The following is a 26019-nucleotide window of genomic DNA, read 5'->3' on the forward strand; positions in this document are numbered from 1 at the left end:
GTCAAAGGAGAGGTTTCCATGAGGGCTAGCTGAGGAGCACAATTGTGCTAAAACATTCTCAAGGCAACATTCTGCAAACGCTCACTCATTGTCGCACACTAATAAAATACAAAAAATACATCCATGTCCCCTGGCGAAACAACACGATTGTTCCAAAATGTTCTCTACAGCTACCCAGGCAAAGACCCACTCAAATATACACTTGGGGACCACACTTCTGTGTCCTTTGGCCGAGGAGTTTAATTGCGACAAGCTTTTCTACGATATAGCATATGCAAAGAAACATGGACAAGTCCATACTAAGCACTTTCTATGTCCACGGATAGGATGTATTGACCGGTTTGCATCTCCACGAGAAGCTCGGCAACATGCCGAGAGTCCAAACCATCGGCAGATAAAACTCTTCTTCTGTCCTGTGGACACGTGTGTGGTCGCTATCACAAGAGAACCATTGACCGCATTCAAGATCAAAGAGCATCGCAGCTTACATATCAAGCATGGCCACATTGATGAGTCTACGGAATTTACTCCAGAACCAGCGACCCAGCCTCCACTTTATAGCGAATTCCCTTTGTATCGGGAAATTATCGAGCATGGTGCCTTGGAGGACACTGGCGGTGATTATGAGGTTGATGACATTGATACGAAGAGCACTTCTGATGAGAATGATATTGATGACGATGACGAGGACCTTCCGGATTACGAATTTGACCGTGGAATCCTTAGTAAGGAACATCGCCTACAAATCCTTCAAGTAAATAATCTTCTCTGGAGTATGTCAACTCTACTCTTTACCCCTTACACATCAGTCTAACTGAGTTTCGATGCAATAGGTTCTAACAAGGATGGCGGGTTCCGGTTTACAAATCTGGGCCTCAGGTGTAGTGGCCCTACTGGAGGAGAAGCTACGATGTGTTTTGAGTGATGTCCAACTGAAACAATAATTGATTTGGATACCGTTCGCCTCGAGAAAGTCAAAGCACCTGGTTTTAGGTTTCTTCTTAGTGGACGTTGTGTTGGATGTTTAATCCAGTACCGTCTACTAACGTTACTAAGACTGAACAATATACATCCTCATCAAGAGCCAGTCACAGTCTGCGGAATCAAGGGCTGCGTAAGGCCCCATTTCCGTAGGTACCAGAGCTGCTTTATCCATCTATCCACTGAGATATTAGGAAGGGGAAAAGGGGCCGAAGACATTGAACTTTTGAGAAAAATGTTCAAGTCCGCAACCAGCAGAGAGTGAACAGTCCACGATAAATACAAAATTGTGCAGAACCGAGCCAAAGAAATCAAAGAAAGCAAAAGACCTGGGACCGATCTAATTGTCTTGGATGACGAATATTCACCTTCGTCACGTCAACTTTGGGAATTTGCTATGATCGAACAGGTTTCAGGCAACGTCCTGATAAATACGACTATTAATCATCGTACAATAAACCATATCGCACCAACAGGTCTAGACATTCCATTCCTGTCCTTATGAGCATTCGCAAAGAAAAAGCGGTTTATTCCTCACGCCGGGAAATTAGCCACATGAATGTCGACGAAGTGGCTTCTAAGATCCAAGAAGTAGGGATCACCCAAGACACGGTCATCCTTGTCTATGGGTCCCATAGCTTTGACTTGGTGATTCTAAGAGAATTCCTGGAGTCAGGTGGATATTTCAATCTTCTTCCACCGGATAAAAATTGCATCCCCATGGTCAAAATCCTTCGGCCAAATCTCAATGATCGACTACCAGGAGGGAAGATGTTTCCGCTGAAGCTCGAAATGCTGTTTCCTATCATGTTTCCTCGACACAGCCTAGTCGGGTTGAATCACCAGGCATTGCCTGATTGCCAACAGACCCGACTGGTGTGTATGGCCTATGAAGAGCTCTGTAGACCTATTGCAGAGCGGGGCCAGGAATGGCAACCAGACACGATCACGCACACGGCACAAACATCCATCCTTGGCTGGGCTGAAAAACGCTCATTGACGAGTCCCATAAAATGACTTATTCACAGGGTGATTAAAGTCTTACGGATAAAGTAAGCGTGCCCTGACAGGAGACGATCAAAGCGAGAATCCGATGACACTCGTCCGAGGTTGGAGACTGGATCAAACCTTTTTTTTAAAAAGGGGTTCAATATTCTTTGCGGGCCTGTTCTCTGGGCGATGGTCTATGAATAGCCTTTCCCTGGTTCTGGGGTAAACGTACTGCCAGCGAAATGACATTCGGGATTAAGGAATCCTACAGGCCGGTTGACATTTCAAGGCATCTTTTTTGTGCGAACTTTGGAATGGGTATGTTGATTAGCTACACATGTGTATCTAATCAGATATCCTCATTACATTGCCGTGTTCCTAAATAGATTTCTAATCTAATCTATTGATTATTGAGGTTTACTTCTGCTTATTGGTCTTTCAACATCTTGACATTTCAACCACATGCATTGATTGACTTCGCTATCTAAACGTACATGGTATCAAGCCTTGAATAACACGCCAGTGCTGTTTACCTGACATTGGCAAATATATGATAAAATGAAGAAGAATGTAAAAATAAGTTTATCACGGACAAACATCCGTGGTCTAAGTATGATACAAAAATAGGAATGTAAATAGATCAAAGTCTAGAATCCGCGAAATAGATCATCGTTCCGATAGAAGACCTCACTGCTAGCCTCGGACCGCATCAAGTCCGGCTCGTAATGGGTTGGCTCGCCCCTGCGTCGACCTCGACTGCGCTGCCCGCGGCTCTGAGCAGAAGTAGCTTCAACGCGATCAATAAAAGCCTCCATGCGTATCGTGCCCACAGCATCGAAAAAGTTGTTTGTGGCAATGCTGGACGGCCCACTTGCTTCCGAAGTCCGACGGCTGATGCTGCTTTGCCCACTGGTCAACCCGGAAGCCCCAATGGATGATGGCGCGTAGATATCGGATGAGTTAGCCGTCATCACACTGTAATTTGACGGAAGAGTCGCGTGACTAGAGAAACTGCGGAACGCATTTGGTGGTGGAGGAGCCCTGGGTGCTGTGTTGCTGCGCTTGCGATTATGAGTGCCGTATCGGGGCACGCTGGGAGGATCAGCTGCATCCATGATCGGCTCTAGGTCGAATCCGGCACTGGGATATTCAGGCGTAGGCATTACATTGCCAGTGAATGTTCGTTTGCTAGGCTGAGGTCGAGGTTTTCCCTTGGCGACTCGTATCGAATCACGTATCTGGTTGCGACGCAAGGCTGGAGGAGGCGGCGCTCCATATTCTTCCTGGGGAACGGGCGGTATTGTACTCAGTTCGTTTGCACCCAGAGAAGAATGGCTCAGGAAGGATAGAGCTGTCAGCCATACATAATGGCGTTCAACCGTCATTGCCGTGAATTTCAGAGCACGTTGAGGCGTAAGAATAAGAATCGACCGGTTAAATTGGGTTGGCGGAGCTGAGCCTTTGGGGAATGGCGTGTCATCTTTGACGTCTAGCACAGACTGGATGGTGACTATTTTGTGGTCAGAAAATGAATATCAAAAGGGAGTTAAGGAACATACGTTTGCGCCCGCTTTTACCCAAAAGAGCAGGGCCGCTCGTGGGTTGCTTGCTGCTCCACATCACAGCACGCTCATATGGCGCCAGCCAAACCCATCGTTTATGCCGGACACCAGTGCTGTTGATATTGGCCGAGACTTCTTCGGTGGTATTCTTACCAAGCTCCCATGTCTCCTTGGTGTCTGACATGCCAAAAGATTTCCGTCGACGAACGTATTTGAACATCCATTCACCCACCATAGTTTGGGCAATGGCATCTACAACGCTTGTTGGCTGGATATGATCGGGGGACTCTTCCACGGTGTGTGTATGAGACCAAGCTGATCTGGGACGACTAGATGGAATCCTTCTTGGGGGCCGCCTCACACGAGGCATCTCATCTATTGGCAACGGGCCCGGGAAACGAGGACTATCAGGCGCTGTAGAGATCGAAGGAGGGGACCGACTGCGAGCCCGGCCATACTGATCGACTTTCTGCACATCTGCGGCAGCGGACCGAGTTTTGCGCAGCGTGGGCTGTCTCGCGATGCGTCTTGCCTTTCGGATAGATGCGTTGTTCCCACTGCTATAAGGTGTCGGGCTTTGAGCGCCGTCGCTAGAACCAGCTGCGACGTTCCTTGAACTGTGTCTGATAGGAACAGGGAAAGGCGGAGGTCGAGCTGCTGTGCCAGTTGAGCCACTGTCGATGCTAGGATCACTTGGACTCCGCGGACGAGTTCTTTGATGGGCAGCCGCGCCGTTGGAAATCAGTGCTGCCCGCCGTATGTCAGCTTGTTTCGATCCCGATGTTATTTGCGGCGGAGGTCTGGATTTCTTCTTCTGGGAGTTGCTTCTCTTCTGTAGAGTCGAAGGTAGGTCGATATCAAACTCGTCTTCTTCTTCCAGGGGGACGTCTTCCAAAGGACGGCGGCTGACCATCCTACCAGAACGCAGAGTGAACGAAGCTGTTGGACGGTTAAACAAGTCATCCTCGCTGAAAACGTCAGGCAAGTCGGGTACTGGGTCCGGTTGTTCATCGTCGCTGATTGTGTCAAACCCTGCGAACAGACTGCTTGAGCGGAACGGTCGTCGTATGTCAAAGTTGTCGTTTTCTGCCAGTGGGCCATTGTCGTTGTTGCCTGGATATGCCTGGACAAGATCTGGTCGTTTGCCCATGGTTTTCTTTTCTGTAGCATCCAGGCTCGTCTGGGACGATTTTCGATCAGGAAGGCCCTGGGCATGATCTGGCTGTTTGCTCTTCTCTTCTTGTTCCATGCTGTCCACGCTCGCCTGAGAAGCTTTTCGATATGGCGAGCGGGGAGGGGGGGAGATGAAAGGTATCGAGCTGCCATCTTTCTCGGTTTTTGTGATTGGCTGATCGTTAATTGCTGAAGGAAGGAGGCTTGCGGGAAGCTTGATAGGGCGCTTGTCGATTCTAATCTCTTCCGTCTGCATGGAAACAGAGCGCATGTCATGAGACAACGCAGCGTCAGTCTGGCATGAAATGCTTTTCGTGTGCGGCGGCAAAACGACACTGTTTCTTGGCGAGGTAGGCTCGGATCCTGGAGGAATGATAGTGATGACTGGCACAGCAGAAAGATTTGCTGGATCAAATGCGCCCGCTTCTCTAATAATCAACTCCTGATCCTCAATCTCCTCCGTCTCAGTCTGAGTAGACGCGGACATCATCACAGATTTTGCTGGTTCAGGTCCTTTTTCAGTAACCGATCTGGGAGTTCCAGGTGGGCTGGGCAAGTCAACGGTTTGGCAAGATGTAGATATCATTTCTGTAGACCATGTCCCTACACTTGCATCCTTCATTTGAGGTGGTGACGGAGGTGAAGGAGGTGCAGCAATGGGATATATGTCCTCGGTCTTATCGAGCACAGCTTCAGACCCACTCGGGCGCAAAGGAGGCGAGGGAGGAGGGGTATACTGTACGCCGGCATCTTTGTATTCGTATTTCAGTTCAGGCTCAATGCGTTCAAAGGCTACCTCAGGCAGTTGGTATGTTTCCACGGTACACATGTTGGCGCGGTTGGCGTGCCCATTCGATAACCCAAGGATTTTCCGTGCCTTTGAGGCCATGGTATACGAAACCTGTGAAGCAACAGAGGTTGGTCGTTCGTCAAACAATAATTCGTTGCCCATGTACTCTTCTTCAGCTTCCTCATCAAAGTCTAGTTCATCGGCCAGGTTAAGGCCATTGCCCTTCAAACCAGCAGAATTAATCAGACTCATGGAAGAAAAGCGACCACTGTTTATTGGCTCGTTGTCGTAGTCGCTGCCGTAACTGGTAGTACTGGCGCGCCGCTTGTCGAAGGCGCTACTTGGCCGAATGCCAGGACTATCCATGTTTCCATCTCTCTCTCCGCCTCCCTCGTTGTTGTTTGCCCGGAACTCATTCGCTGCTTGCGCCGCTGCGACTTCGTTCAAAACGGCCTTGAGCCTATTCTCAGCCACATGCACTTTTCTCTCCCACGTCCTTTTCTCGTTATCCCAATTTTGTCGGTCTCGCTCCCACAGCATCTGGGTTCTGTCCGCTTCTTCTTCTTGGCTCTTGACCTTCTTTTGGGATTGGTCCAACCTTTTCCGGATCTCGGCAATATTCTCAACAGCTTCATCACGCTCTTTGGCAATATCACCCAAAGCCGAGAGAGTGCCGCCTTCCAGCAGCTTCATCTGCTTTTTAAGAGAGCGGTTCTCCTTGGCATGTCTTGATACGCTCTCGCCGAGAGTTTCGTTTTCATTTCTCGATTCGTCCAAGCTCGACTCCAAATGGTCGATTTCCTTGCCCTTGCTCTCGAGTTCCCTCCTTAAAGAAAGGATTTCCGAGACCAGATTGGCGTGTAGGGTTGGGGTAAACCGACGGGGGTCAAGAGGTGACAGAGTGTCGTCCTCGGCTGTTTCGACACCACTTTCATGGTCATCGTGATCAGGAGGAAGACGTTGCAGAGGCAGTGAAGACGGTGAGGACGATATGGCCCCGGAGGAGTTTCGTCGATGGTGAAGTATATTTCTCGAAGTCGTGGACGCCGAGGGCGGCGTCGGAAACGCATCGATATCCATGAGACTGTATTCTCTTTAATTTACTCGGGACGATTTATAGGTGCCGCATTTCTTGCGTAGATCAGTTTCGACGGAATAACAATGGTAGTTGGAATCGCAGGCCCGGCCTGGTATTAGGGTTGAAATAGGGAATTGTTCGATAAGAAAAGTTAGAAACGATAGGTAGACTCGAGTTGGCTTAAACAAAAAAAGTCGAAAGTCAGAATCCGGCCAGCGAAATTCGAAATTCTATAACAGCGAAAGACTGCAGTAAATACCAACAATTAGCCGGGATGCGCTTTTCATCTACGGAGGCCTTTATCCGCGTCGGAAAGGAAAGCGGTCGCAATGGATAGCAGGCAATTTTTCGATAATTGCAGTGTTTTCCTTTCGGCGGTTTTACCTAGGTAAACAAACGAGAGCTTTGGCGATACCAGTCACGAGCTCAAAGGAAGTTCCACGTGCTAGGACATCGAATGGTCCTCTGGCGCAGCGAAATGGTGGTGAAATTAGACCAGTATACAATCAATGGCAACTTTTGGCTCAGGAAAGAACAGAAACGATCGACAAGTGGCTCGGATCAACAGGAAAAGAACCTGAATCTTGCCTTCGAAGCACAAGAAAACGTAGAGAAGAAGGGGGGGAAAGTTCAGGTGGAATCAATACGTATGGCGGTGCCGGGGGAGTGGAAATGGGTTCCACGATGGTATTGAAGCTCCACCCCGCGCATCTTAAGGGCCTAGCTAAAATCCTGATCAGGGGAACTAGACGCAATCATGCAAGCTGCGAGCCTTGGGAATACGGAGAACGGAGCAGAACGCAGAAATCGGTCATACAGTGGGGTCAATTGCTCGAATTGTCGCCTTAGTAGGCTGTTGGTTTGCCGCTGCTCGAGCTCGAGTGGATAACAATCTAAAGTAGTTTGGGTGCCACATAGGTTCGTGCCGACAGTCGTTAACCGTGTTATGCTTTTTTTTTCTCTGGATCTTAAGAGGCTAGCTCCGAGTAGCTCAGGAGAGGCGGCCGGTAGACAGGTCTCCACAGGGTTCTCCTTTTTTTTTTGCTTTTGTTTTTTTTTTCACCTGTAACGTCCATCTGTTCCACCTATTTGTTCATCTGCATGTTGCAGTCTGAGACTTTTGCGTTGTTGCCTTTGAATGTCACCCGCAGCCTGCAGGCTGAGCACAACGAGGAGCAAATCACAAGAGAAGCATCCCTGGGCCAATTGGAACATGGCCGGCCAGACTACCATTGCGCTGGCTGATTGGCAGATGCACGATGGAGAGTTGACGCGAAGTCTCTTAGGCCCTGCACTAACCAGCTGTGGCGTGGTGCTGACGGCCGATAACCTGTGCAGCTGCCAGGGAGGCTGACCGTGAGGGCCGGCAAGGGTGTGTATTATTAGTCCCTGCGTTGGCTGTTGAGTCTTGACAGAAACCGCGCTCTTGGCTCCATAATTCTAGTTGTACAGAGCGAGTACGACACGACGCGGTAATAATGCCAGAATTGATAGTTGGCACTATAAAGGACCGGGATGAGGCTGACTGGGATCATGGATGAGCGCGCGAGTTCCCCGACGGATCTCCATCGTAATAATAGTCCTAATAGATCTCCGATGGCGAGAACAGGAGGTGGAAGTTGACGTCGCAGCGTCAGGCTAAGCATCAATCTATCGTAGTGGCAGAACGTGCGCGAGAGAGAGGTCCGAGAAGTCAGGGACAGAAACAGAAACCAAGAGCAAAAAGCTGGTGATCGGCGGCGCAGGAGCTGCCGGGATTCGGGAAGGAGCGCTCCAGCCGGTCTTGGCGCGGTTGCCCGTTTTGTCCAACAACTGCGGTGTTCTTTATATTTTTATGAATATTATTACTATTATTACTAGGAAGTATTATTGATCTACCTATTAATATTACTATTGACAGTTGTCGTCGCATGCATGGCGGTGCTGTGCAGTCTTTATTCCAATGTCCAGCCAGCATCCTCCCTCGGTAATGATAACATGATAGCATATGAAAAGGGGCTGCGTCGTCACTGACACGTCGGCCGACGTGTTCGTATCTCAATAATATAGTATGATAATAATAATAATAACCACAAAAAACAATACTCAATCAATTGAACGCATCCCCCACGCTCAGTCGTATTCACGCCTATCATCTATAAAGCAAGGCACATTAGTGCTTCGTATGTAGTAAGTAGTAGTACGTAGTAAATAATGCGCTGCACGAGCCATTTGATCGTGTTTCAGCCTTGGCTTGTTGGGGCTAGACCGATCCAGAATCAGCACGTCGCATTTTGTTTAGTATATTATTTAGTACCAACTCCGTAAACACTGATCGTGATCAATCGATTGATTCGACTCCATGTCATCTTTTGTTGAGTCAGGCAGCGGCGCCATGCCGCCGCCGTGCGTGTACATTTAACATTACTATATGCTACCCCTGACTCGATTACGTTTTCTATTATTCCGCTATTTTTACCATTGGCCTTGGTACGTACTGGCAAATATTCACTTTTTATTAGTATTATTTACTTGAATATAAATAAGTACGTACGCAGTACGCTTGGATATTTAATAATTCAACGTCTGCCCCGCCGTCTTGCCTGCTCGCGGTTGGGCCTCAGGGTTGACCCGTTCTTATTAAATTATGATCAAGACTGGCGGATAACCCTTGTAACTCTTAAGCACTAATATGAGTCAGTCAGTTAATTTAATTTATAGTTTATACTATAGTAACGGCTGTTATAAACAACGTTCTTATTATTACCGCGTCTTATCATCGATGTCGACATTATTCTTATTCGGCACATTACGGAGTAGATCGAATATACTATATATCACATGTCAACTAGTGTCCACTGATGGCATCAATTATTATTGTGGAAATTAAAGGTATAGATTTATGGATGGAGAAAAACACCTTGCGTATCAGCCAATTACCAGTCTGCTAAACTGCAAATAAAGGCTGAATATATTATGAGATACATCATATTCATACCCCGTACAGCGCACGGGTAAGTCTTACGTCTGGATGCAGGCCGCCCACGAGTGACACCCAACAAGGTTTCTCAAATCATAAACCCAATTTACAAAAGAAATTCATATCAACTGATTAAATGATACCTGTTAACATTTTACGCAAATTAAAATGCTGACTCTCCGCATGATGCAAGGGGTCCAACTAAATTTACTACGCCTGAGTTTAAACCCGGACCACCGTGACGGTTTCGTGGTCATGCTGGGCGCCTGAACCTTAATACTTTTGTCTTCTTTGCAACATGATACTCTGTAGTTAATAATGGGTTTCTTCTGGGAATTACGTAATTATGGGACTGGTCCACTGCGTTCCATGGTTGCCAATATCGTGGATGAACGTCGGTTGATCTACTCAACCCTATACAACTTCAAAAGTATATATCCATTGATATTACATTGAATTTATAGTTTTTTATTCTATAAGTAAGAATAATAACGTATCCTTTTTTTTTTTAAACAACTGATATTATTGTTCACTATTCTCGTCCTACATATTGATGCATCGTAATGCAAGAAAGGTTCTCACACGTCCAAGGATCAACATTGAACTATAATACTTGAAGCCGTGGCAACCAATTTACAACATCAATTGATGCGTTAGTAAAAATTAGTACTCAGGAATTTACCAAATTGATCGTGAAATAAAGTATAAACCATTGTCAACTAATTCAAATTCGTCATGCTCAACCATTTACCGACCCATGCGAATCACACCAGCCGCAACCAATTTCTGAATCTTGTTGCGTATTTGGGCGTTCTGCATGTGCTCCTGCAAAGCAGCAGGGTCGCTCTTGGCCTGCTGAAGGATGCTTTGCATCACCGGGTCTTGGAGAATGGACATGATCTGTACACATTAGTCTCAAGTTTATGCAATATCTTTTTAAGGGTTCATTGCTGATGGCCTTACCTCAGGGTCGTTTTGGATTCGTTCCGACGTCTCGGCCTCGGTCTCGCCAGCGCGAGCACTGAACTGCGCTTCCAGGATCTTTTGTTGTTGCTGCTCAATCTCCCTCGTGTTCTTGCCAGTGGTGTCGTGTTCGGACGCTTGAGTGATAGCGTCAAGAGCCTGGTTGTACTCCTTCATGGCAAGGAGGGCCTGACCCTTGCGAATGTACGCACGGATGAATGAAGGATCGCGCTTGGTCGCCTCGTCGCAATCCTGCACAGCTTGTGGGAAAGCCATAAGCTTGATCAGGGCAGCCGCACGGTTCGAGAACCCACGAGGATCTTCTGGGGCTCGTTTGGTCATCTCAGTAAACGCATCGACAGCGGCTGGCCAGTCGGCTTCTTGGAACTTCTTCTGGCCCAATTCACGAGCCTTTTCGGCCTCCTCTGGGCTCACATAGGCGTCTTTCTCGGCTTTGGCCTTGGCTTTCTCAGCGGCGCGAAGCTTGTTTAGGACATCGGCGGTGCGGTGCTCCATAAGAGAACGGTTGTAGTATTCGATTGCCTGGGCCAGATCTTCTAGCTTCTCGTAGGCCGAGCCAATGCGAGCAAACGACTTGGCAATGGTCTTGAAGTCGGCACGGTGCTCGCGGCCTTCTTGGACTGCCTCTTCGCAAGTCTCGATGGCTCCCTTGTAATCGCCGCTTTCGAATTTGGCCGCTCCAATATTGTTGAGATAGGTTGCGTCTTTGTTGAGTTCCCACGCCTTTTGATAGTGTTCGATGGCCTCTGAAAACTGCTTCTTCTTATAGAAGTCGTTGCCAATCTTCTTTTCGGCATCACCGGCTTCTTGGGCCTTTTTCTTCGTAGCGGCCTCCTCGTCTTCGGGCTCGGGTTCGGGCTCTTTCTTGGTCTCTGCAGGCTTGGGACGAGCATCGGGCATTGGTACATCCTCTTCCACCTCAGTGGCGCCAGACGGTGCATCAGCACCACCTGGAGGTGCGCCGAATTGCATGTCAATGCCAAGCAGTACGCTCATGACCTGCAGGAAACGAGGGTCGCGCAGCTCTTCTCCGACGCTGTTCGGGTTCTCCTTTACCCGCTGCAGCTTTGCCATGAAATCAGCGTCCGCGAGCAGGGCGGAGGTCTTGGGGTTGCTGGCAAGCTTTTGAATGAGCTGCGGGTCGTTGAACATGCCGCCCAGCCCAGCAGTTGGGTCTCCCTCGAAGCCATCGGCTTGAGCCTCGGCGTTAATGGCTCGCTTGACTGCGTTGAAGCTTGACTTGAACTGCTCGTTGCTGGGTTCCAATTTCAGGGCCTCTTCATAAGCATCGTGGGCGGCAACTAAATAATGTGCGAGTTAGCCCATCTGTAGATACTCATATTTTATTCAAGACGTACGCAAATCGCCCTGTCCGCGCGCAGCGGCTCCTTTACGGCTCCAGCCTTTGGCCCAGTCAGGCTTGATTTCGGTAGCCTTGTTAGCGTCATCAAGAGCCTGCTGGTAATCTGACAGAGCAGCGTGGACTGCTGAACGGTTGGAGTACAGAACGTGATTCTGGGGTTCGATGGCAATAGCCTGCGTGAATTTGTCGCTTTACCTCCTGTTAGCGACTGAAGTTGTTGAAGCAGACAGGGGCCGGAGGGGGGAGAAAGGTACGTACATGGCAGTGGCGTAATCTTTGGCAGAGAAGGCTTTATTGCCCTCGGCCTTCAGTGCGTCCGCCATATTAGTAAATTCTCAGCGGTGATGGTGGCGGGTGTTGAGTGAGTGATGCAGTGCGGAGGGTTTTTTTTGGGAGAAGACTTTTTTTCTCTGGGCGAACTGTGGCACTTAAGAACATGAGCAAAACGATCCAGAGCTTCTGGAAATTTCGAGCTGTATTGCAGGCAGCTCCGGCGGGGAAGCACGGGTGCCTGAGGCAGCAACTGCCCGCACTAGTCTTAGCCCGCTTTTGCTACCTTTGCTCTTTGTCCTACCAAAAAAAAAAGTTGTTTGACTCATCTCGAGCGCTCGTGTTCGTCCAGTCTACCATGAAACGCTACCGGACAGTCCGATGATCAAGAGGGATTCCAACTCACGAACAAAATGGCTACTATGGAAATCCAGGACCTGGCCAACAGTGTCTACCACAAGTGCCTCAGTCAGTTTTCAGCCAGTCAATTGCTGTACCAGCGCGATATATTGGGCTTGGGCTTGATCCCGAACAAGAGTCTCGAGACTCTCTTACAATGCACTCAATACTTGGTTGACCAAAACTACTTTCGAGTTTACCAAGATACTGAGAACCGCCTTTCCTGGAAAGTCATACCAAAAGAGGATGCCGAAAAGTAAGCTCACCACTCCAGCTAGGACTACTTGACCATAAGAATAAAAATTCTAACAGACATTCTTCTCAAATAGAATTCAGGGCCTTAGCGACAATGAACGGATGGTATACAAGGCCATCCACTCCACCGGACGTAATGGAATCTGGATTCGCGCGCTAGGAAAACGGACCGACCTACCCAAGACCATCTTGGACAAAGCCCTCAAAGCGCTAGAGGGGAAAAACTTCATCAAGTCGATCCACAATGTCAAGCACCCGGGCAAAAAAGTGTACATGCTCGCCGGGCTCACCCCGGCCGAAGAAGTCACGGGAGGCGCTTGGTTCACAGACGGAGTGTTGGATGCAGAGTTCATTGGTATTCTATCCGATTTTATTGAGAGTTTGGTCAGCAGGAAGAGCTGGTACGAGTCGATACCATCTTCTTCAAAGCAAAGCGGCAAGCGGAAGAAGCTCAACACTGGCGAGAGTGTCAAAACCACTGAATCCGACAGGCTATATCTCCCTTACCCTGCGGGCTACCAGTTTTACCCAACGGTCGAAGAGATCACAGATGAAATCAACAAGTCTGGAATCACTCCCGTTAAGTTAGACACAGACAGCGTCAGGCAGCTCCTTCAGATGATGTGTTTTGACAGCAGGCTGGTTGCACTGGGCCAGAACTACAAATCTCTCCGGCGGCCAGACGCCGTGGCGAAATACCTCGCTAAAAAAGAACGAATCCCAGACACACAGCTCAAATCCTGGATAGGGACAAACGGCATGACTGAGGCCCCCTGTGGTCAATGCCCGGTTTTCAAACTCTGCCAGCCCGGCGGCAAAGTGAGCCCCGAAAGTTGTGAATATTTCGGCAAGTGGCTGGAGGACGCACTTGGATTCTAAATTTGTCTTTTGGAGGAAATCGGATACGAATTTCGCCCACCAAGTCTACGGGCACAAAAAATGCTGTTTCGGTCTCATAGCGACGGAGTTTTTCTTTACAACGACAAAAGGGTGCATTTGAAATTTTAGGCATTCTTGAACGTGTACCAACGTGTACCAGATAGTGGGCGCATATATTGTTTGTAGTTCTTGCTGCATTGAACAATTTTACTGAACTTTTCCAGTCTAACATTGGGGCAATGGAAAAATAAAGAAAAGAAGGTTAAATATTATATGTATTGCTTCGTAGATATCATACAGTCATGCCACTTTATTCACGGAAATGCTAATTACTTCCCCAACGTCTGCCTGCATTCAACGCAGTACCAAGTACCCAAAGGCTCCCTGGTAAGTCCGACACATTTCCAATGGAACCATTCGTACGGGCAATTGTCATTGTCACAGGCCACCATGTCCCCGTGGCTCACACTGCGACAAGTGCAATAGACTTTAGTGTCTTCGCCACCCTCATCCTCATCATCTTCCATCTCGTCATCAGAATCGAGCGGCGGGCCACGGGTTGTGCGGCGAGAAACGCTGGCATTTTCGGACTCGGAGGCGTCCGCACTGCTAAGCATGGACTCATCATCGTCCTCGTCACCGCCAGCCGCAGAAGGGGACTTTTTGTTTGCATGTTTTACCCTCGTTCCAACACTGGATGATCGTTTGACTAGCTTTCCGTTGCTGCTGGCTTTGATCTTCTTTATTTGCTGGTGCGGGGCGACCTTTTTGGTTGCTGCTTTCTTGGTCACGATGCCTGCGCGTGGTCCGGCACTGCCCGCTCGGCTTGCTACCGGTGTACCAGCCTTGGGGGTTCCGGGGCCCAGGGATGACTGTCGGAGATTGGAAGGCGCTGCAGGTAGAGTGCTCAGAGACGAGTTGAGTCGTCTGCGTTTGCTGTCGACAGCGCCAGCGGACGATTCTCGCTGCCGTTGCTGGAGGTGTAGAGCTGCAGCAGTCGGCGTGGATGGGGCCGAGTTACGATTGGGAGTCTGCGTGGCCAGAGGGTTTGCAGCAGGGGCACGAGAGATAGCTTGATTGATCCGGTGCGCAACCGTGTTCGGGGTGATAGCATTGCCCGAAGTTGGATTTAGAGGAGTATAGCTCGAATTCGGCGTATCGCTAGGTGTATAGTCACGCATAAAGACCGGCGGAAGCTCGTCGTAGTTATTCTTATTATTGTCCAAAAGCGACGGAAGTGGCGGGTCGTTGGTCAGGATCCCTTCGCTGACGAGATCGCGGATTTTGACGTCGAGTTTTTTGATCTGTCGGTCGAGCAAGACACAAGCCTTTTCGCTCAGTAGAATCTTTTCGTCCTGGAGAGACTGGCATCGGTCCAGGTTTTGCAGAATTGTTTTGCTGTACTGGTCTTCCTTCGGGTTGGGCGTCAGACTGCCGTTGAGTTTGATGAATTTCTGGATGCTGGAATCACGCGAGTTGATTGTGGTCCGACATTCCTGGATGATTTTGTCCTTTGCTTGCACTTCTTCCATCAAATGAGTGATTTCGGCGGGCAGATTGGCGACTGTTCCATCATTAGTTTGCATCCTTTCGCATCCGCGTTGCGGGGCTTACCATCGTGCACAAACTGCTCGAGGACAGTGGCGCAATCTTCAGTGTTCATGTCGGTATATTTCTGTCGCGCTTCCTCGCAGTCGGTATAGTCACTGAGGTTGTCGCAAGGCAAGTGCCGAGCATCGCGACAGTGGCCAAGATGTGGCGCGGCGCCACAGGTTAGTCTGTCACGTGACGTTATGTGGCTAGTGTAAATGGCCGATGGTCGATGACGTTGCGAGTTTCTGGCCAATAGGCTCTGACTATACAAATTAAAAGGCGAAGCGCAGCCACATACAGCATGACGCATTGCCATTCTGTCTATGCTTAATGTAAATACGAATATACTCAATAACACTCAAGTTCCTATTCTTACTATATTTGCATGACGCGTGTAGAAATCACTCTGCTCGCGATAGCGTGCGGGGTGCTCCTTCCTGCGGATGGTCCCGCATCGTTCGTTGTTTGTTGCCGCGTAATCGCAACGTCGCTATCCATTGGCATTTCTTAAGCGTCTTTACACTGAACACTTCATGGTAGACACCATTAGAAGCTGACACAACTGCCTACTCTCCTGTGTGAACTGCGCCGGAAGCAGCAATCATGAGCGCAAGTGCCTCTTCCTCGTCTCCTAAACCGGAGGGGGTTTTCTCCCTCTTGGATACGGACTTGTACAAGATTACGATGCAATGTGCTGTCCTGAAATACTTTCCCCAAGTTGGCAAGTTTTTTGTTTGCTGTGTGTTTGATCAAGAACTGACAGTGGGATTGTCAAGAGGTTACCTATGGCTATACGAACCGGACTCCCGATATGAAGATGTCGCGGGCAGCATACAAGTGGTTGCTAGAGCAAATGGACCGTGAGAAATGAACTCTCTAGAACTTTGTGTCTTCTACTTACTTGTTACTTTGGTTATCAGGCCTAGAAAACATTACAGTCAAACCCGAAGAGATCGACTTTCTCCGAAAGTCGTGCCCCTACCTTAACGACGCATATCTCCAGTACCTCGAGCGCTTTCGCCTACGTCCCACGGATCAAATACAAATCAAATTCACCCCGATAAATGATAGCGGCAGCGACGATGACCTGGGCAACCTTGAATACCTGGTCAAGGGTCTATGGGTGGAAACCATCCTGTACGAAATCCCGCTGCTGGCGCTGACCAGCGAGGCATACTTTAAATTCTGTGACCGAGACTGGGATCACGATGGACAGGAAGAGAATGCGTATAAAAAGGGTATCACGTTGTTGGAGAACGGCTGCGTATTTTCAGAATTTGGGTCTCGACGGAGGCGCGATTACCATACGCATGACCTGGTGATGAAAGGGCTATGCCGCGCGGCTTCTGATGCAAACAGCGCCAAGGGCAAGTTTACCGGTACTAGTAATGTGCATTTTGCCATGAAGTACGGGGTGAGCCCGGTGGGCACTGTCGCTCATGAATGGTACATGGGAATTGCGGCGTTTACGAACGACTATGAAAATGCGAATGAACTGGGGCTGCGGTACTGGCTTGGTTGTTTTGGCGAAGGGGTATGTATCATTACTTCGTGGGAATGGAATAAAACTAACTGCGAGCAGGTCCTGGGCATCGCTCTCACCGACACATTTGGCACCCCGGCCTTCCTTGATGCTTTCAGTCGCCCAATCCCAGACTTCACCACGCCCGAAGTTGGTGCCAGCACCGTGTTTCCGTCAAGTGCAGCAACGACAGTGGGCTCAACGCCAGAAAGCCTGTCCAATACCACACCCCCGATCGAAGCACCAGCAATATCCTCAGGAAAAGTGATTGGCAAGCACAAGATATACGCACAGGTCTTCCAGGGCATCCGGCAGGACTCTGGCGACCCGAGCAACTTTGTCAAAATGGCACGCGAGTTTTATGACAAGCATGGCATCACGGACAAAAAAGTGATTGTCTTTTCGGATGCCCTCAAGGTTGATACTTGTCTGCGGTACAAGGCCATTGCCGAGGACGCTGGGTTCCTGGCTACTTTTGGAGTTGGCACCTTTTTCACAAGTAATTCTCCCCTTTCTTAACTTTCTGCTGAACGATATCCTGACAATACGTAGATGATTTTAATAAGAAATCTGACGGCAAAAAATCCATCCCTCTCAACATCGTCATCAAAATCGCCTCTGCCGGCGGCCGTCCCGCAGTCAAACTCAGCGATAATCTGGGCAAGAACACTGGCGACAAGGCTCTTGTGCAAGAGGTCAAGAAACGGCTTGGATATGTCGAACGCGAATGGGAGGAAGGAAATGAGACGTCTCGGTGGGGGAAGAAGGGCGACTAACTCGTCCAAAATACTTTAGACTTTTTTTTTCCCCTTCAATAGCTTTGCTTAAAAAAAATAGACAAGACCGGCACTTGCTTGATATATCCATAAATCATAAATCATTCGTCGTGATAGCTAGCTAGCTTTCTGGGATACAGTACAACGTAGACCTTCACACAAACCCCAGATCTGTTTCTAAATCACCTGTTATGATATTCCTCCCTAGTAATGGCGAACTCAATTGCTGCGGCTCAAAGAGCGATCCGATGTCTGGAGTGAGAGCTCTGGGGAAAGTGGCACCAGCATTCTTATTATAATTATTAGAACCATAGTCAAACGACTCATCCATAACCCCATCGTCGGAAGATGCAATCCATTCTTTGAACATGTCCTGCCCCCAGGAATCCCAATTTGAGCGCTGTTCAGAGGAGGGTCTCTCGGCGATGGGGAATAATGAAGTTGACAAAAACCCTTCTACCTCTTCATCGTCGAGTTCGGTGATGATTCCGTTGTTATATGGTGACTGAGAATGGTTTTGGTCTGGCCGAGCCTGAGAATTTTCTGGGTTCGTGGTATTATTATTGTTCATCATAATGAAGACGGGGTTTCTTCCCGTTGTTTGGCCATACTGGATCTGGGCGGCCTTTTGTAGACAGGCAGTCTCGTAGTCAGCTGCAGGGTAGATATCCTTGAGGCCGTTGAGGACATCGATGCACTGGCGGAAATTCCATGCACTCTCGTCCCTGACATGCTGATTTGTCGATGTCAGATTTGTTAGGTGAACTACCGCGGCCGGAGTCACGACCGTCAGGCTGGACGACGGCAGGAACTTTGTTAAGCCTAGCCGATTGAGTCCGTGGACGATATCCGCCGTATCTGATGCAGCATCTCGCATCTTCTGTCGCGCCATAGTGAGCATTTTAGTCGCAGATTTCGAAGCCGAAAGCGAAGCAGCCCGAGGCCTATACAAGGCAGTGCACGTTGCGTGGTACGTCATGCGCAGCATGGACGAATGAAGCAGGAGAACATTCTCTCCGTCGCCGAGCGCTTGTCTCGGTTGTGGCATGAAAGTTGCGTCCTTTGGCAGGGCGCTTAGCCAGGTATCTAGCCTTTGGCTGCATCGCTCGAGCTCAGCGTCCGAGGCTTGTCGAGGCACCAGAGTGATGGTCGTTTGCTGAGTTGCTCCGAATGAGCAATTCGATGGGGTGTATTGTGCAAAGAGTACTCTGCCGAGGCACTGGCAGAGTTTGACTTTTTCCATAAACATAGTGGCTAGTCGTCTCTGGTAGGATACATCTCGCATGTATCCACAACCGAGCATTTCCGTAGCAGCCAGGGAAAACGGTTTGAGATCAAAGTCCGTGGAGCGCAAGAATGGGACGTCGCATATACCCTCGTTGATTTGGGTAGGCCGTCGCAGAGCGAGCGCAACGAGGCGGTCCCGAGAGTAGAGGCACCACCAAAGCCGAATGCGCAGCCGCTGGGTATCGACATCTATTCCTGACTTGGTGGGATCACGATGGATTCCGATTGACTGTGCGTGGGTGTTGCACACGCCTACCCAATACCAAATATCATTTTGCAGACCTGCGTCGGTCTCATGGTAATATGTCAGCAGCAGGAGGGCCTGGAGGATCACAATACGGTCGTCTTCGTAATCAAACGAATAGAGCAGCTGGTATATGTTAATAGAGAGATCAATGGCATAATTCCGGGCATACTGACTCGCGCGCGAGTGGAGAAAGCCTTGCGAGCATCTCTCCTGTTTTCAAAGCCCGCGGCCTTGAGATGGCTAATGTCCACGAAAGCAGTGCCGGCGAACATGACGGCCTGGAAAAGAAAGAGGCTGATGCCAGCATCCGGGTCATTTTCGGCAATTGCATTCAGAAAGCTGTGTAGATCCAACAGAGGCATAAAGCTATAAACCCATTGCACATATGCCCGTAGCAACTCGGTTCGAAGGGGACGGTCGGGAAGAGTGAGGGCACCTTTTGACCTGAGATAGTCGACATCATCTGAAGGAATACGAGCAGGCAGCGGTTTCAAGAAGCGTGGCGAGTCGTCCGAGTCCGGTTCTCCAATGTCCGGATCGAATTCCGGGTCGATGAGCTCCTGGACGGCGCTGACCATGTTGGCCAGCGGTAGCGACAAGGGCACGGCCTTGTCGCCCATCATGCGCCAGGAGGAGTCACGGCGATTGCTGTCTCGACGCTGAATCTTGTAAGCTGGAGGCGAGGCGGTTTCTTGTTCGTGCGGGGAGTGGAACGGCCAGTCAAGGTCGAGCCAGCCGGCCGTCTCGCCGGCCACGGGGTCGAATTCAGACAGCTTGCGTTTCAGAGACATGATCACGATGGCTGGAGTGTGTCGGAAGTTGGGTTAAGAAGGGGATAGGCGTGCATGGCAGAGCAGTGCCACGAGACAGAGCTACATATGGAGCGGAGTGAGGAGTGAGCAACAACAAGCGGAGTCCGGGGTAATGCCGCAACAGTATGGTAGGAGCCAAGCAACCCCGCTTCGGCTGTTGGCGATCCATGGACTGCCGGACTCTTAAAATAATTTGATTTTAGAAATCGGATTTTGTGGGCGGATAGAGCGAGAGAAAAGCTTATAAAGTGCGAGGAGGAAGACGTAATTTATGTGGAGGCTACGGTGGCTACGGTGGCTACGGTGACGACGTATTATTCACAGGATCCAGTTCTTCCCACGTGGAATCGCCTGCACACTAGCAATCTCGATTTTCATAGGTTCAGAGTGCATTGATAAAGTTCGATATCCTGCAGTTTCTGGGTTGTATTTGTTGGAAGTCGCGGTGTCCGGATGCGCCGGCGATGGTCACACACGGTGATAAGCCTCTGCAGGCTGCTGCAGCTAATGGTAACTGTCACTGCAGGCGACCCCGCCGTTCTTGGGCGTGTTCTTGGGCGTGATTCGAAAGCGAATCGACGCATTGGAGGATTATTGTCTTGTAACAATAAGCGTGGCTATTCGGAGCATAAAATGCGCGTGAGGCTAGCGATGTTGCATAGTCACGTTGGCGACGACAAGAGCGAGCATCGCCATGTCCGCAATATAGCCACACTACCTAAAAACAAAGATCAATGGCGTCTCCGTCAGACAATCCTCGTAGCCCAGACATCGTGGTTACAGGATGCAGCAGTAGTGGCAGTGGTTGCAGTGGTGGTTGTATAAATAGAAAGAAGCTGAGCAGGCGCTTACATAAGTAGGGGGCGCGCTAGGCCGCGACGGGGGCTGTGCGCATCGCCTTCCCGTGTTCTCCTTTAGCCGCCACTGTGACTGCCACTCGTCCTCTTCCGGCCTGCGTGCTGACACTCTTACTACGACTCCAACTACCTCTTTTTTCTTACATCCTCTCGCTACACCCATCTTTGCTTTGTTTGTGCCCTCACCGTCCCCTCTCAATTGGAGACCGCGTCTCTCTTCTTTTCCTTGTGTTTCCGCTTCCGCTTCCATCTGCTCCCGGTCGCTGTCGCCTCCTGTCGTCTGTCGCCTTTTTTCTCAGCCGCACCAGAGCGACCGAGTCATAACGTCCAGTGACAGCTTTATTCGCCAATATGAGTGTGAGTTCTGTCGCCCTTGCATTAGCAACCACGGAAGGAAAAGGAGAAACTTTATTGACCCCAGACTCAGTACCAGCAAGGTGGTGGCTACGGCCAATACAACCCCTACGAGCAGCAGAGCAACCCCTACCAGCAGCAACAACAACAACCCGCAGCGCAGCCAAGCTACGGCGCCCCCGCACCCACTCGCTATGGTGATGTCGAGCAGGGAAATGGCAACTATGGTAGGTTGACCGTCGCGTTCGTCGAGGTCCCCAGACTAACACCTCTGTAGAAATGGGCTCCGTCAACAACACCACCAACATCCTCAACAAGTGCCGCGAAATCAACGATGGCATCCAGGAGCTCCGAACAAAGAGAGAGGGCCGACTAGCGCAGGCGCAACACGAGCTTCTTGATTCCAGCACCGGCAAGGAGGACAAGGCTGCCCGCCAGAACCTGGACTACGTTGAAGACGACATCAACAACACTCTTCGCTACCTTCGCGACCTCCTGAAGAAGATCAAGCAGACCCCCGGCTCCGGCGACTCGCGCGTCCAGACCCAGATCGACGTGACCAGCCGCAATCTGCGCAAGGAAATCGAGCAGTACCAGAAAGCCCAGTCGGAATTCCAGAAGCGTCTCCAAGAACAAGTGCGCCGACGATACGAAATTGCCAACCCTGACGCGACCCCAGAGCAGGTCGACCAAGGCGTTCAGAATGTGCTGTTGGGTCAAGAGCAGACCTTCCAGGTATGAGAGACACCCGATAGGTAGCTGGTGGAATATTAATTATTTTTTTTTAGTCAACCGGACTGCGAACCCGCCAGGCCAACGATGCCCGACAGGCCGCTTTGGAACGATCCACTGCGATCCGAAAGATCGAGCAAGATATGATCGAGTTGGCTCGCCTGTACCAGGAAGTTGCCGAATTGGTTCAGCAACAAGAGCCTGCTGTTGAACAAATCAACACAGGTGCACATGACGTCGTGGAAAATGTCGACAATGCCAACAAGCAGATTGACAGTGCCATTGTCAGTGCCCGAAACGCCAGAAAGTGGAAGTGGTACATCCTGCTTGTGATCCGTACGTATAATCCTTTAGTATCATGGAGGGTAATAGCTGACTGGCCTAGTTATCATCATCATCATTGTCGTCGTTGTCGCCGTTGTTGTTACCGAGGTCAACAAAAAGTAATCGACGTGATAGATAGTTTTTGCACAACAGCCGATGCCAGATGGACGCATTTGCTTGAATTCTTGCTTACAAGATCTATCGACGTCTCTCCCACGGTTCCTTTGTTCTGATTCCCCAACTGTAGTCTCCCGTGTTTGCCTAGTGTTTTCTCTTTTTTGTATCGACTTGAAAAGCCTTCTTCCCCTTCTGTTCTTGACAGACCAATTTTGTCCCAATGGCAACCTAATTACTGCTATTGTACATATTAGACTCTGCTTCTCCGTTCTCTTTGGCGCTAGAAACTTTAATGGATTTGTTTACGTGATTATTTGACGTAGTATACATTTATACATTTATAATAATAATTACTGTACTTGTTCTCTCTCGGCTTGTTTTTGTTCTTCCTCGGCAGTCCGTGTTCGCAGTTGCAGCGCATGGATGCCTCCCTCGCGACTCATCTCTTCCTTGAGCAGGGCATACACCATGCGGTGGCGAGCCGGCTGCGGTTTTGACTGAAACTCTTGGGATGTAATCGTCACACTTTTTATTCTCTGTTAACTGTATTCCCATGCGGTGAATATCGGAGGGAAAAACGTACTGGAAATGCGTCTCTTTCGAAGTGCTGTCGCGCATGGGGGCGTGATGCGAGTGGAGGTGCGAGTCGTTGCGTATGAGTAATGTCGACGGAGTGAATGCGGCGACGAGCTGTAGATTTTTTTTATTATTATTAGCATATATGATAATGATTTTGGATGATGATCTATCTCACCTTGTCCCGCATGGCGTCCTCCATGGGGGTTGCCGAAGAGTGGGTTGTCGCCATTCTGATGCCAGGCGGGATCGCAAGGATGCGCCGAGCAGATGTTCTGGCGCTGTGCAAGAGCATGAGGATATTTCAACCTTGCGATGCTGCCAAGTTGACGTCTATGTAGCAGAGAGGACGAGAAGATGGAGAACGACGGTCTGCGGCTCATTCCGCGGCCGCATGTTGGATCGCCCCCGGGCCAATCAAGTCGTGTCGCTGCGGCTGCCGGCGTTTTTTCCCTGACATCACCTGTCATAAATTATATATCACGACTAACCACAACTTCAATATTGCCTCGTCGTTGATAATATAGCTACTTAAATGGACCGGTGACGGTACTCGACAGCTCGATGCTTTCTCGCCAGCTGGCCTCGGCCTGTAAACAGGGCAGTCTATGGAGAAGAAATATTTGGATCGTTCCTCGTTGGAGCTTCCGGACTGTTTCGTCCCTGCCCAGCTCTAGATTTTTTCGTGCTCTCCAGCAGCATGACCCTCTGTCTTCAGCAGTAGTGCACAGCAAGTCCGGACGGTCCTTTGACTATGGGAATTTAGTTGGAGATGTGGTTCGCTCCAAGGGGCTGTTGCTTGACCGACAACCGGTGCTAGCGGGTCAGAGAATTGCATTTCTGGCCGAGAATAGCTATGACTACGTGGGTAATGTTTATCCAGCCAACTACTTCCAAAATTTAGAAAACTAACGTTCTGTAGTGATGCTTTTCTCTATCCTGGCCGCAGATGCCATCGCCGTGCCGCTCTCGCCTGCTTTTCCTGTTGCTGAGCTCAAGTATATTCTGAATCATTCAGAGGCCTCGACAGTACTTGCAACAGAAAGATACGCAGACAAAGCACGATCACTCGTTGAAGACAGTCTTGAATCTGGTGTTGTGGTTGATATACGACCTAAGATTACACAGGGATCGTCTCATTATCAGTCTATCACACTCGATAAATTGCAATCACCGCGAGGAGGTCTTATGCTATATACCTCTGGCACTACGAATCGTCCGGTATGCACTTTTCTTCTTATCTTCTTTTATGCAGGCTAATTTCTATAGAAAGGTGTACTTCTCCCGCTCTCGGCATTGGAAGCACAAGCCCAGTCCTTGATCGAGGCATGGCAGTATTCCGCGCAAGACCGGCTGCTGCATATGCTTCCACTTCATCATATTCACGGCACTGTTAATGCGCTGATCACGCCTGTGCTCGCCGGCTCGTCGATAGAGTTTTTGTATCCATTCAACCCAGACACAGTCTGGCGCCGACTTGCGGCTCCTTTTCTGGAGACGCAAACAAACTCCAAAAACAAAATTACCTTCTTGACCGCTGTGCCAACTCTCTGGACCCGACTGATGGAGACATTTTCTGACCTGTCCCCCCAAGTCCAGTCTGCTGCCCAGCAAGCAATATCATCGGATAACCTACGATTGAATATCTCTGGATCCGCGGCGCTCCCAACCCCGACGAAGCAAGCGTGGACGGAACTGAGTCGCGGCAATGTCCTTTTGGAGCGGTATGGCATGACCGAAGTCGGCATGGCCATCAGCTGCGGCTTGGACCCGGTCGATCGTGTAGACGGCAGTGTTGGGTGGCCGTTACCATCAGTCGAAGCCCGGCTCTGGGATGCCGATAGGAATGAAATCATACAGCCTGGAGAAGAGCTCGACGAAACCGGCCGTGAACGAGTTGGCGAGATTCAACTGCGCGGACCGACCATCTTCTCCGAGTACTTTCGCAACCAGAAGGCTACGGCCGAGTCTTTTACTGACGACGACGATGGCAAGGGTCCCTGGTTCCGAACGGGCGACGTCACCGTGCGAAGAGAAGTTCCTGGCGCTGGCAACGGCGCCAGTGGCAGCTGGGCCAAGGGGCCCCTGTATTTCATTCAGGGCCGTCTCAGTGTGGACATAATCAAGACGGGTGGCGAAAAAGTGAGCGCGCTCGAGGTTGAACGAGAATTGCTTTCATTGTGAGTTTATTTTTTCTCTTTCTGCTTTGATTTTTCATCTCTGACGCCGAATGTGACAGACCCGAGATCAGCGAAGCTGCAGTTGTTGGCCTCCCCTCGGAGCGATGGGGACAAAAAGTCGGCGCCGTGGTGGTGCTAAAAAAGACTATTACTACAAAGCGCGCAGGCAAGCCATGGGGAGCCATGGATATACGACGAGCATTGAAGGACCGGCTCGCAATTTACAAGCTTCCACAGGAGGTCAAGATCTTGTCTGAGCCGATCCCGCGAAACGCAATGGGCAAGGGTACGTCATTCTCACTATGTTCTGGCATTGTTTGTATAAGCTAATGTTTGGCAGTGAATAAGAAGCAGCTTGTAAAGGAGGTATTTAGCACGAATGACTGATCTATTTGATCTGTGTATCATATGTTGTACTATACAAAGAGCTTTAGTCTTCAGACTGTAGAACTGTTTCAACAAGTGAAAGCAGGACAAAGACGCCTGGATTATTGATCGTGCCTTGCCTGTAATCTAGAACCTAACATGACACGGCAAGGATGAGACAGACAGGCCGACAGCAAGGAGGATTAGCAGAGCCTTGCATCAGCCAGGACTGATATATCCATCCTGTATAGAGTCTATAGACTATAGAATTACTCCTTACGGACACAGCGAATAAAAGAGCGTTCAAAGGCTCCGCCACAAAACGGGTAAAACACCCTTTACCGAAAGTGGAAGTCGTCTTGGACAAAAGAGGTTAGTGTGAGAACGGGGCTTGGACAAAAAGAGATTGAGTGGCGCGCGCTAGCCCCGCTTAGTTAAAGTTAGTTTGATGAATAGGGGCCGTACAGCCAATCAGCGTGGCCCCGCGACGGGTCGTTCCTGGCATTAGCGCCGAGTCTAATTTCCTTATTGGGCGGTAGGATGGGGGTGGAGACCGGGGTGTGGGCCAATCAGACATGCATATGCCGTTATTG

General features: G+C 49.7%; 10 protein-coding genes across 10 annotated transcripts; 5 read left to right on the forward strand and 5 right to left on the reverse strand.

Moving 5' to 3' along the window:
- Nucleotides 1-157: 157 nt before the first annotated feature.
- On the forward strand, nt 158-925 carry TRUGW13939_06148 (uncharacterized protein; the record flags this gene model as incomplete). Its single annotated transcript, XM_035489304.1, has 2 exons — nt 158-773; nt 834-925. 2 exons carry the CDS (start codon nt 158-160, stop codon nt 923-925), a joined length of 708 nt encoding a protein of 235 aa, XP_035345197.1.
- Nucleotides 926-2618: 1693 nt separating this feature from the next.
- Nucleotides 2619-6576, reverse strand: TRUGW13939_06149 (uncharacterized protein; the record flags this gene model as incomplete). The annotated part of the gene is made up of 2 exons (XM_035489305.1): nt 2619-3481; nt 3531-6576. The coding sequence occupies 2 exons, from the start codon at nt 6574-6576 to the stop codon at nt 2619-2621; spliced, it is 3909 nt and encodes a 1302-aa protein (XP_035345198.1).
- Nucleotides 6577-10280: 3704 nt separating this feature from the next.
- Nucleotides 10281-12203, reverse strand: TRUGW13939_06150 (uncharacterized protein; the record flags this gene model as incomplete). The annotated part of the gene is made up of 4 exons (XM_035489306.1): nt 10281-10433; nt 10497-11818; nt 11876-12069; nt 12139-12203. 4 exons carry the CDS (start codon nt 12201-12203, stop codon nt 10281-10283), a joined length of 1734 nt encoding a protein of 577 aa, XP_035345199.1.
- Nucleotides 12204-12563: 360 nt separating this feature from the next.
- Nucleotides 12564-13683, forward strand: TRUGW13939_06151 (uncharacterized protein; the record flags this gene model as incomplete). The annotated part of the gene is made up of 2 exons (XM_035489307.1): nt 12564-12805; nt 12879-13683. 2 exons carry the CDS (start codon nt 12564-12566, stop codon nt 13681-13683), a joined length of 1047 nt encoding a protein of 348 aa, XP_035345200.1.
- A 329-nt stretch (nt 13684-14012) lies between these two features.
- TRUGW13939_06152 (uncharacterized protein) lies at nt 14013-15346 on the reverse strand (the record flags this gene model as incomplete). Its single annotated transcript, XM_035489308.1, has 2 exons — nt 14013-15247; nt 15298-15346. The coding sequence occupies 2 exons, from the start codon at nt 15344-15346 to the stop codon at nt 14013-14015; spliced, it is 1284 nt and encodes a 427-aa protein (XP_035345201.1).
- A 533-nt stretch (nt 15347-15879) lies between these two features.
- Nucleotides 15880-17574, forward strand: TRUGW13939_06153 (uncharacterized protein; the record flags this gene model as incomplete). The annotated part of the gene is made up of 5 exons (XM_035489309.1): nt 15880-15993; nt 16055-16136; nt 16197-16810; nt 16859-17297; nt 17351-17574. The coding sequence occupies 5 exons, from the start codon at nt 15880-15882 to the stop codon at nt 17572-17574; spliced, it is 1473 nt and encodes a 490-aa protein (XP_035345202.1).
- Nucleotides 17575-17728: 154 nt separating this feature from the next.
- On the reverse strand, nt 17729-19899 carry TRUGW13939_06154 (uncharacterized protein; the record flags this gene model as incomplete). Its single annotated transcript, XM_035489310.1, has 2 exons — nt 17729-19231; nt 19282-19899. 2 exons carry the CDS (start codon nt 19897-19899, stop codon nt 17729-17731), a joined length of 2121 nt encoding a protein of 706 aa, XP_035345203.1.
- Nucleotides 19900-21128: 1229 nt separating this feature from the next.
- Nucleotides 21129-22310, forward strand: TRUGW13939_06155 (uncharacterized protein; the record flags this gene model as incomplete). The annotated part of the gene is made up of 5 exons (XM_035489311.1): nt 21129-21134; nt 21205-21358; nt 21409-21866; nt 21920-22199; nt 22249-22310. 5 exons carry the CDS (start codon nt 21129-21131, stop codon nt 22308-22310), a joined length of 960 nt encoding a protein of 319 aa, XP_035345204.1.
- A 344-nt stretch (nt 22311-22654) lies between these two features.
- TRUGW13939_06156 (uncharacterized protein) lies at nt 22655-23175 on the reverse strand (the record flags this gene model as incomplete). Its single annotated transcript, XM_035489312.1, has 3 exons — nt 22655-22829; nt 22888-22994; nt 23059-23175. The coding sequence occupies 3 exons, from the start codon at nt 23173-23175 to the stop codon at nt 22655-22657; spliced, it is 399 nt and encodes a 132-aa protein (XP_035345205.1).
- Nucleotides 23176-23444: 269 nt separating this feature from the next.
- Nucleotides 23445-25447, forward strand: TRUGW13939_06157 (uncharacterized protein; the record flags this gene model as incomplete). Its single annotated transcript, XM_035489313.1, has 5 exons — nt 23445-23748; nt 23803-24101; nt 24150-25060; nt 25120-25346; nt 25401-25447. The coding sequence occupies 5 exons, from the start codon at nt 23445-23447 to the stop codon at nt 25445-25447; spliced, it is 1788 nt and encodes a 595-aa protein (XP_035345206.1).
- Nucleotides 25448-26019: the final 572 nt, after the last annotated feature.

Source organism: Talaromyces rugulosus, chromosome III, assembly GCF_013368755.1.
Source record: "Talaromyces rugulosus chromosome III, complete sequence".
Lineage (NCBI taxonomy): Eukaryota > Fungi > Ascomycota > Eurotiomycetes > Eurotiales > Trichocomaceae > Talaromyces > Talaromyces rugulosus.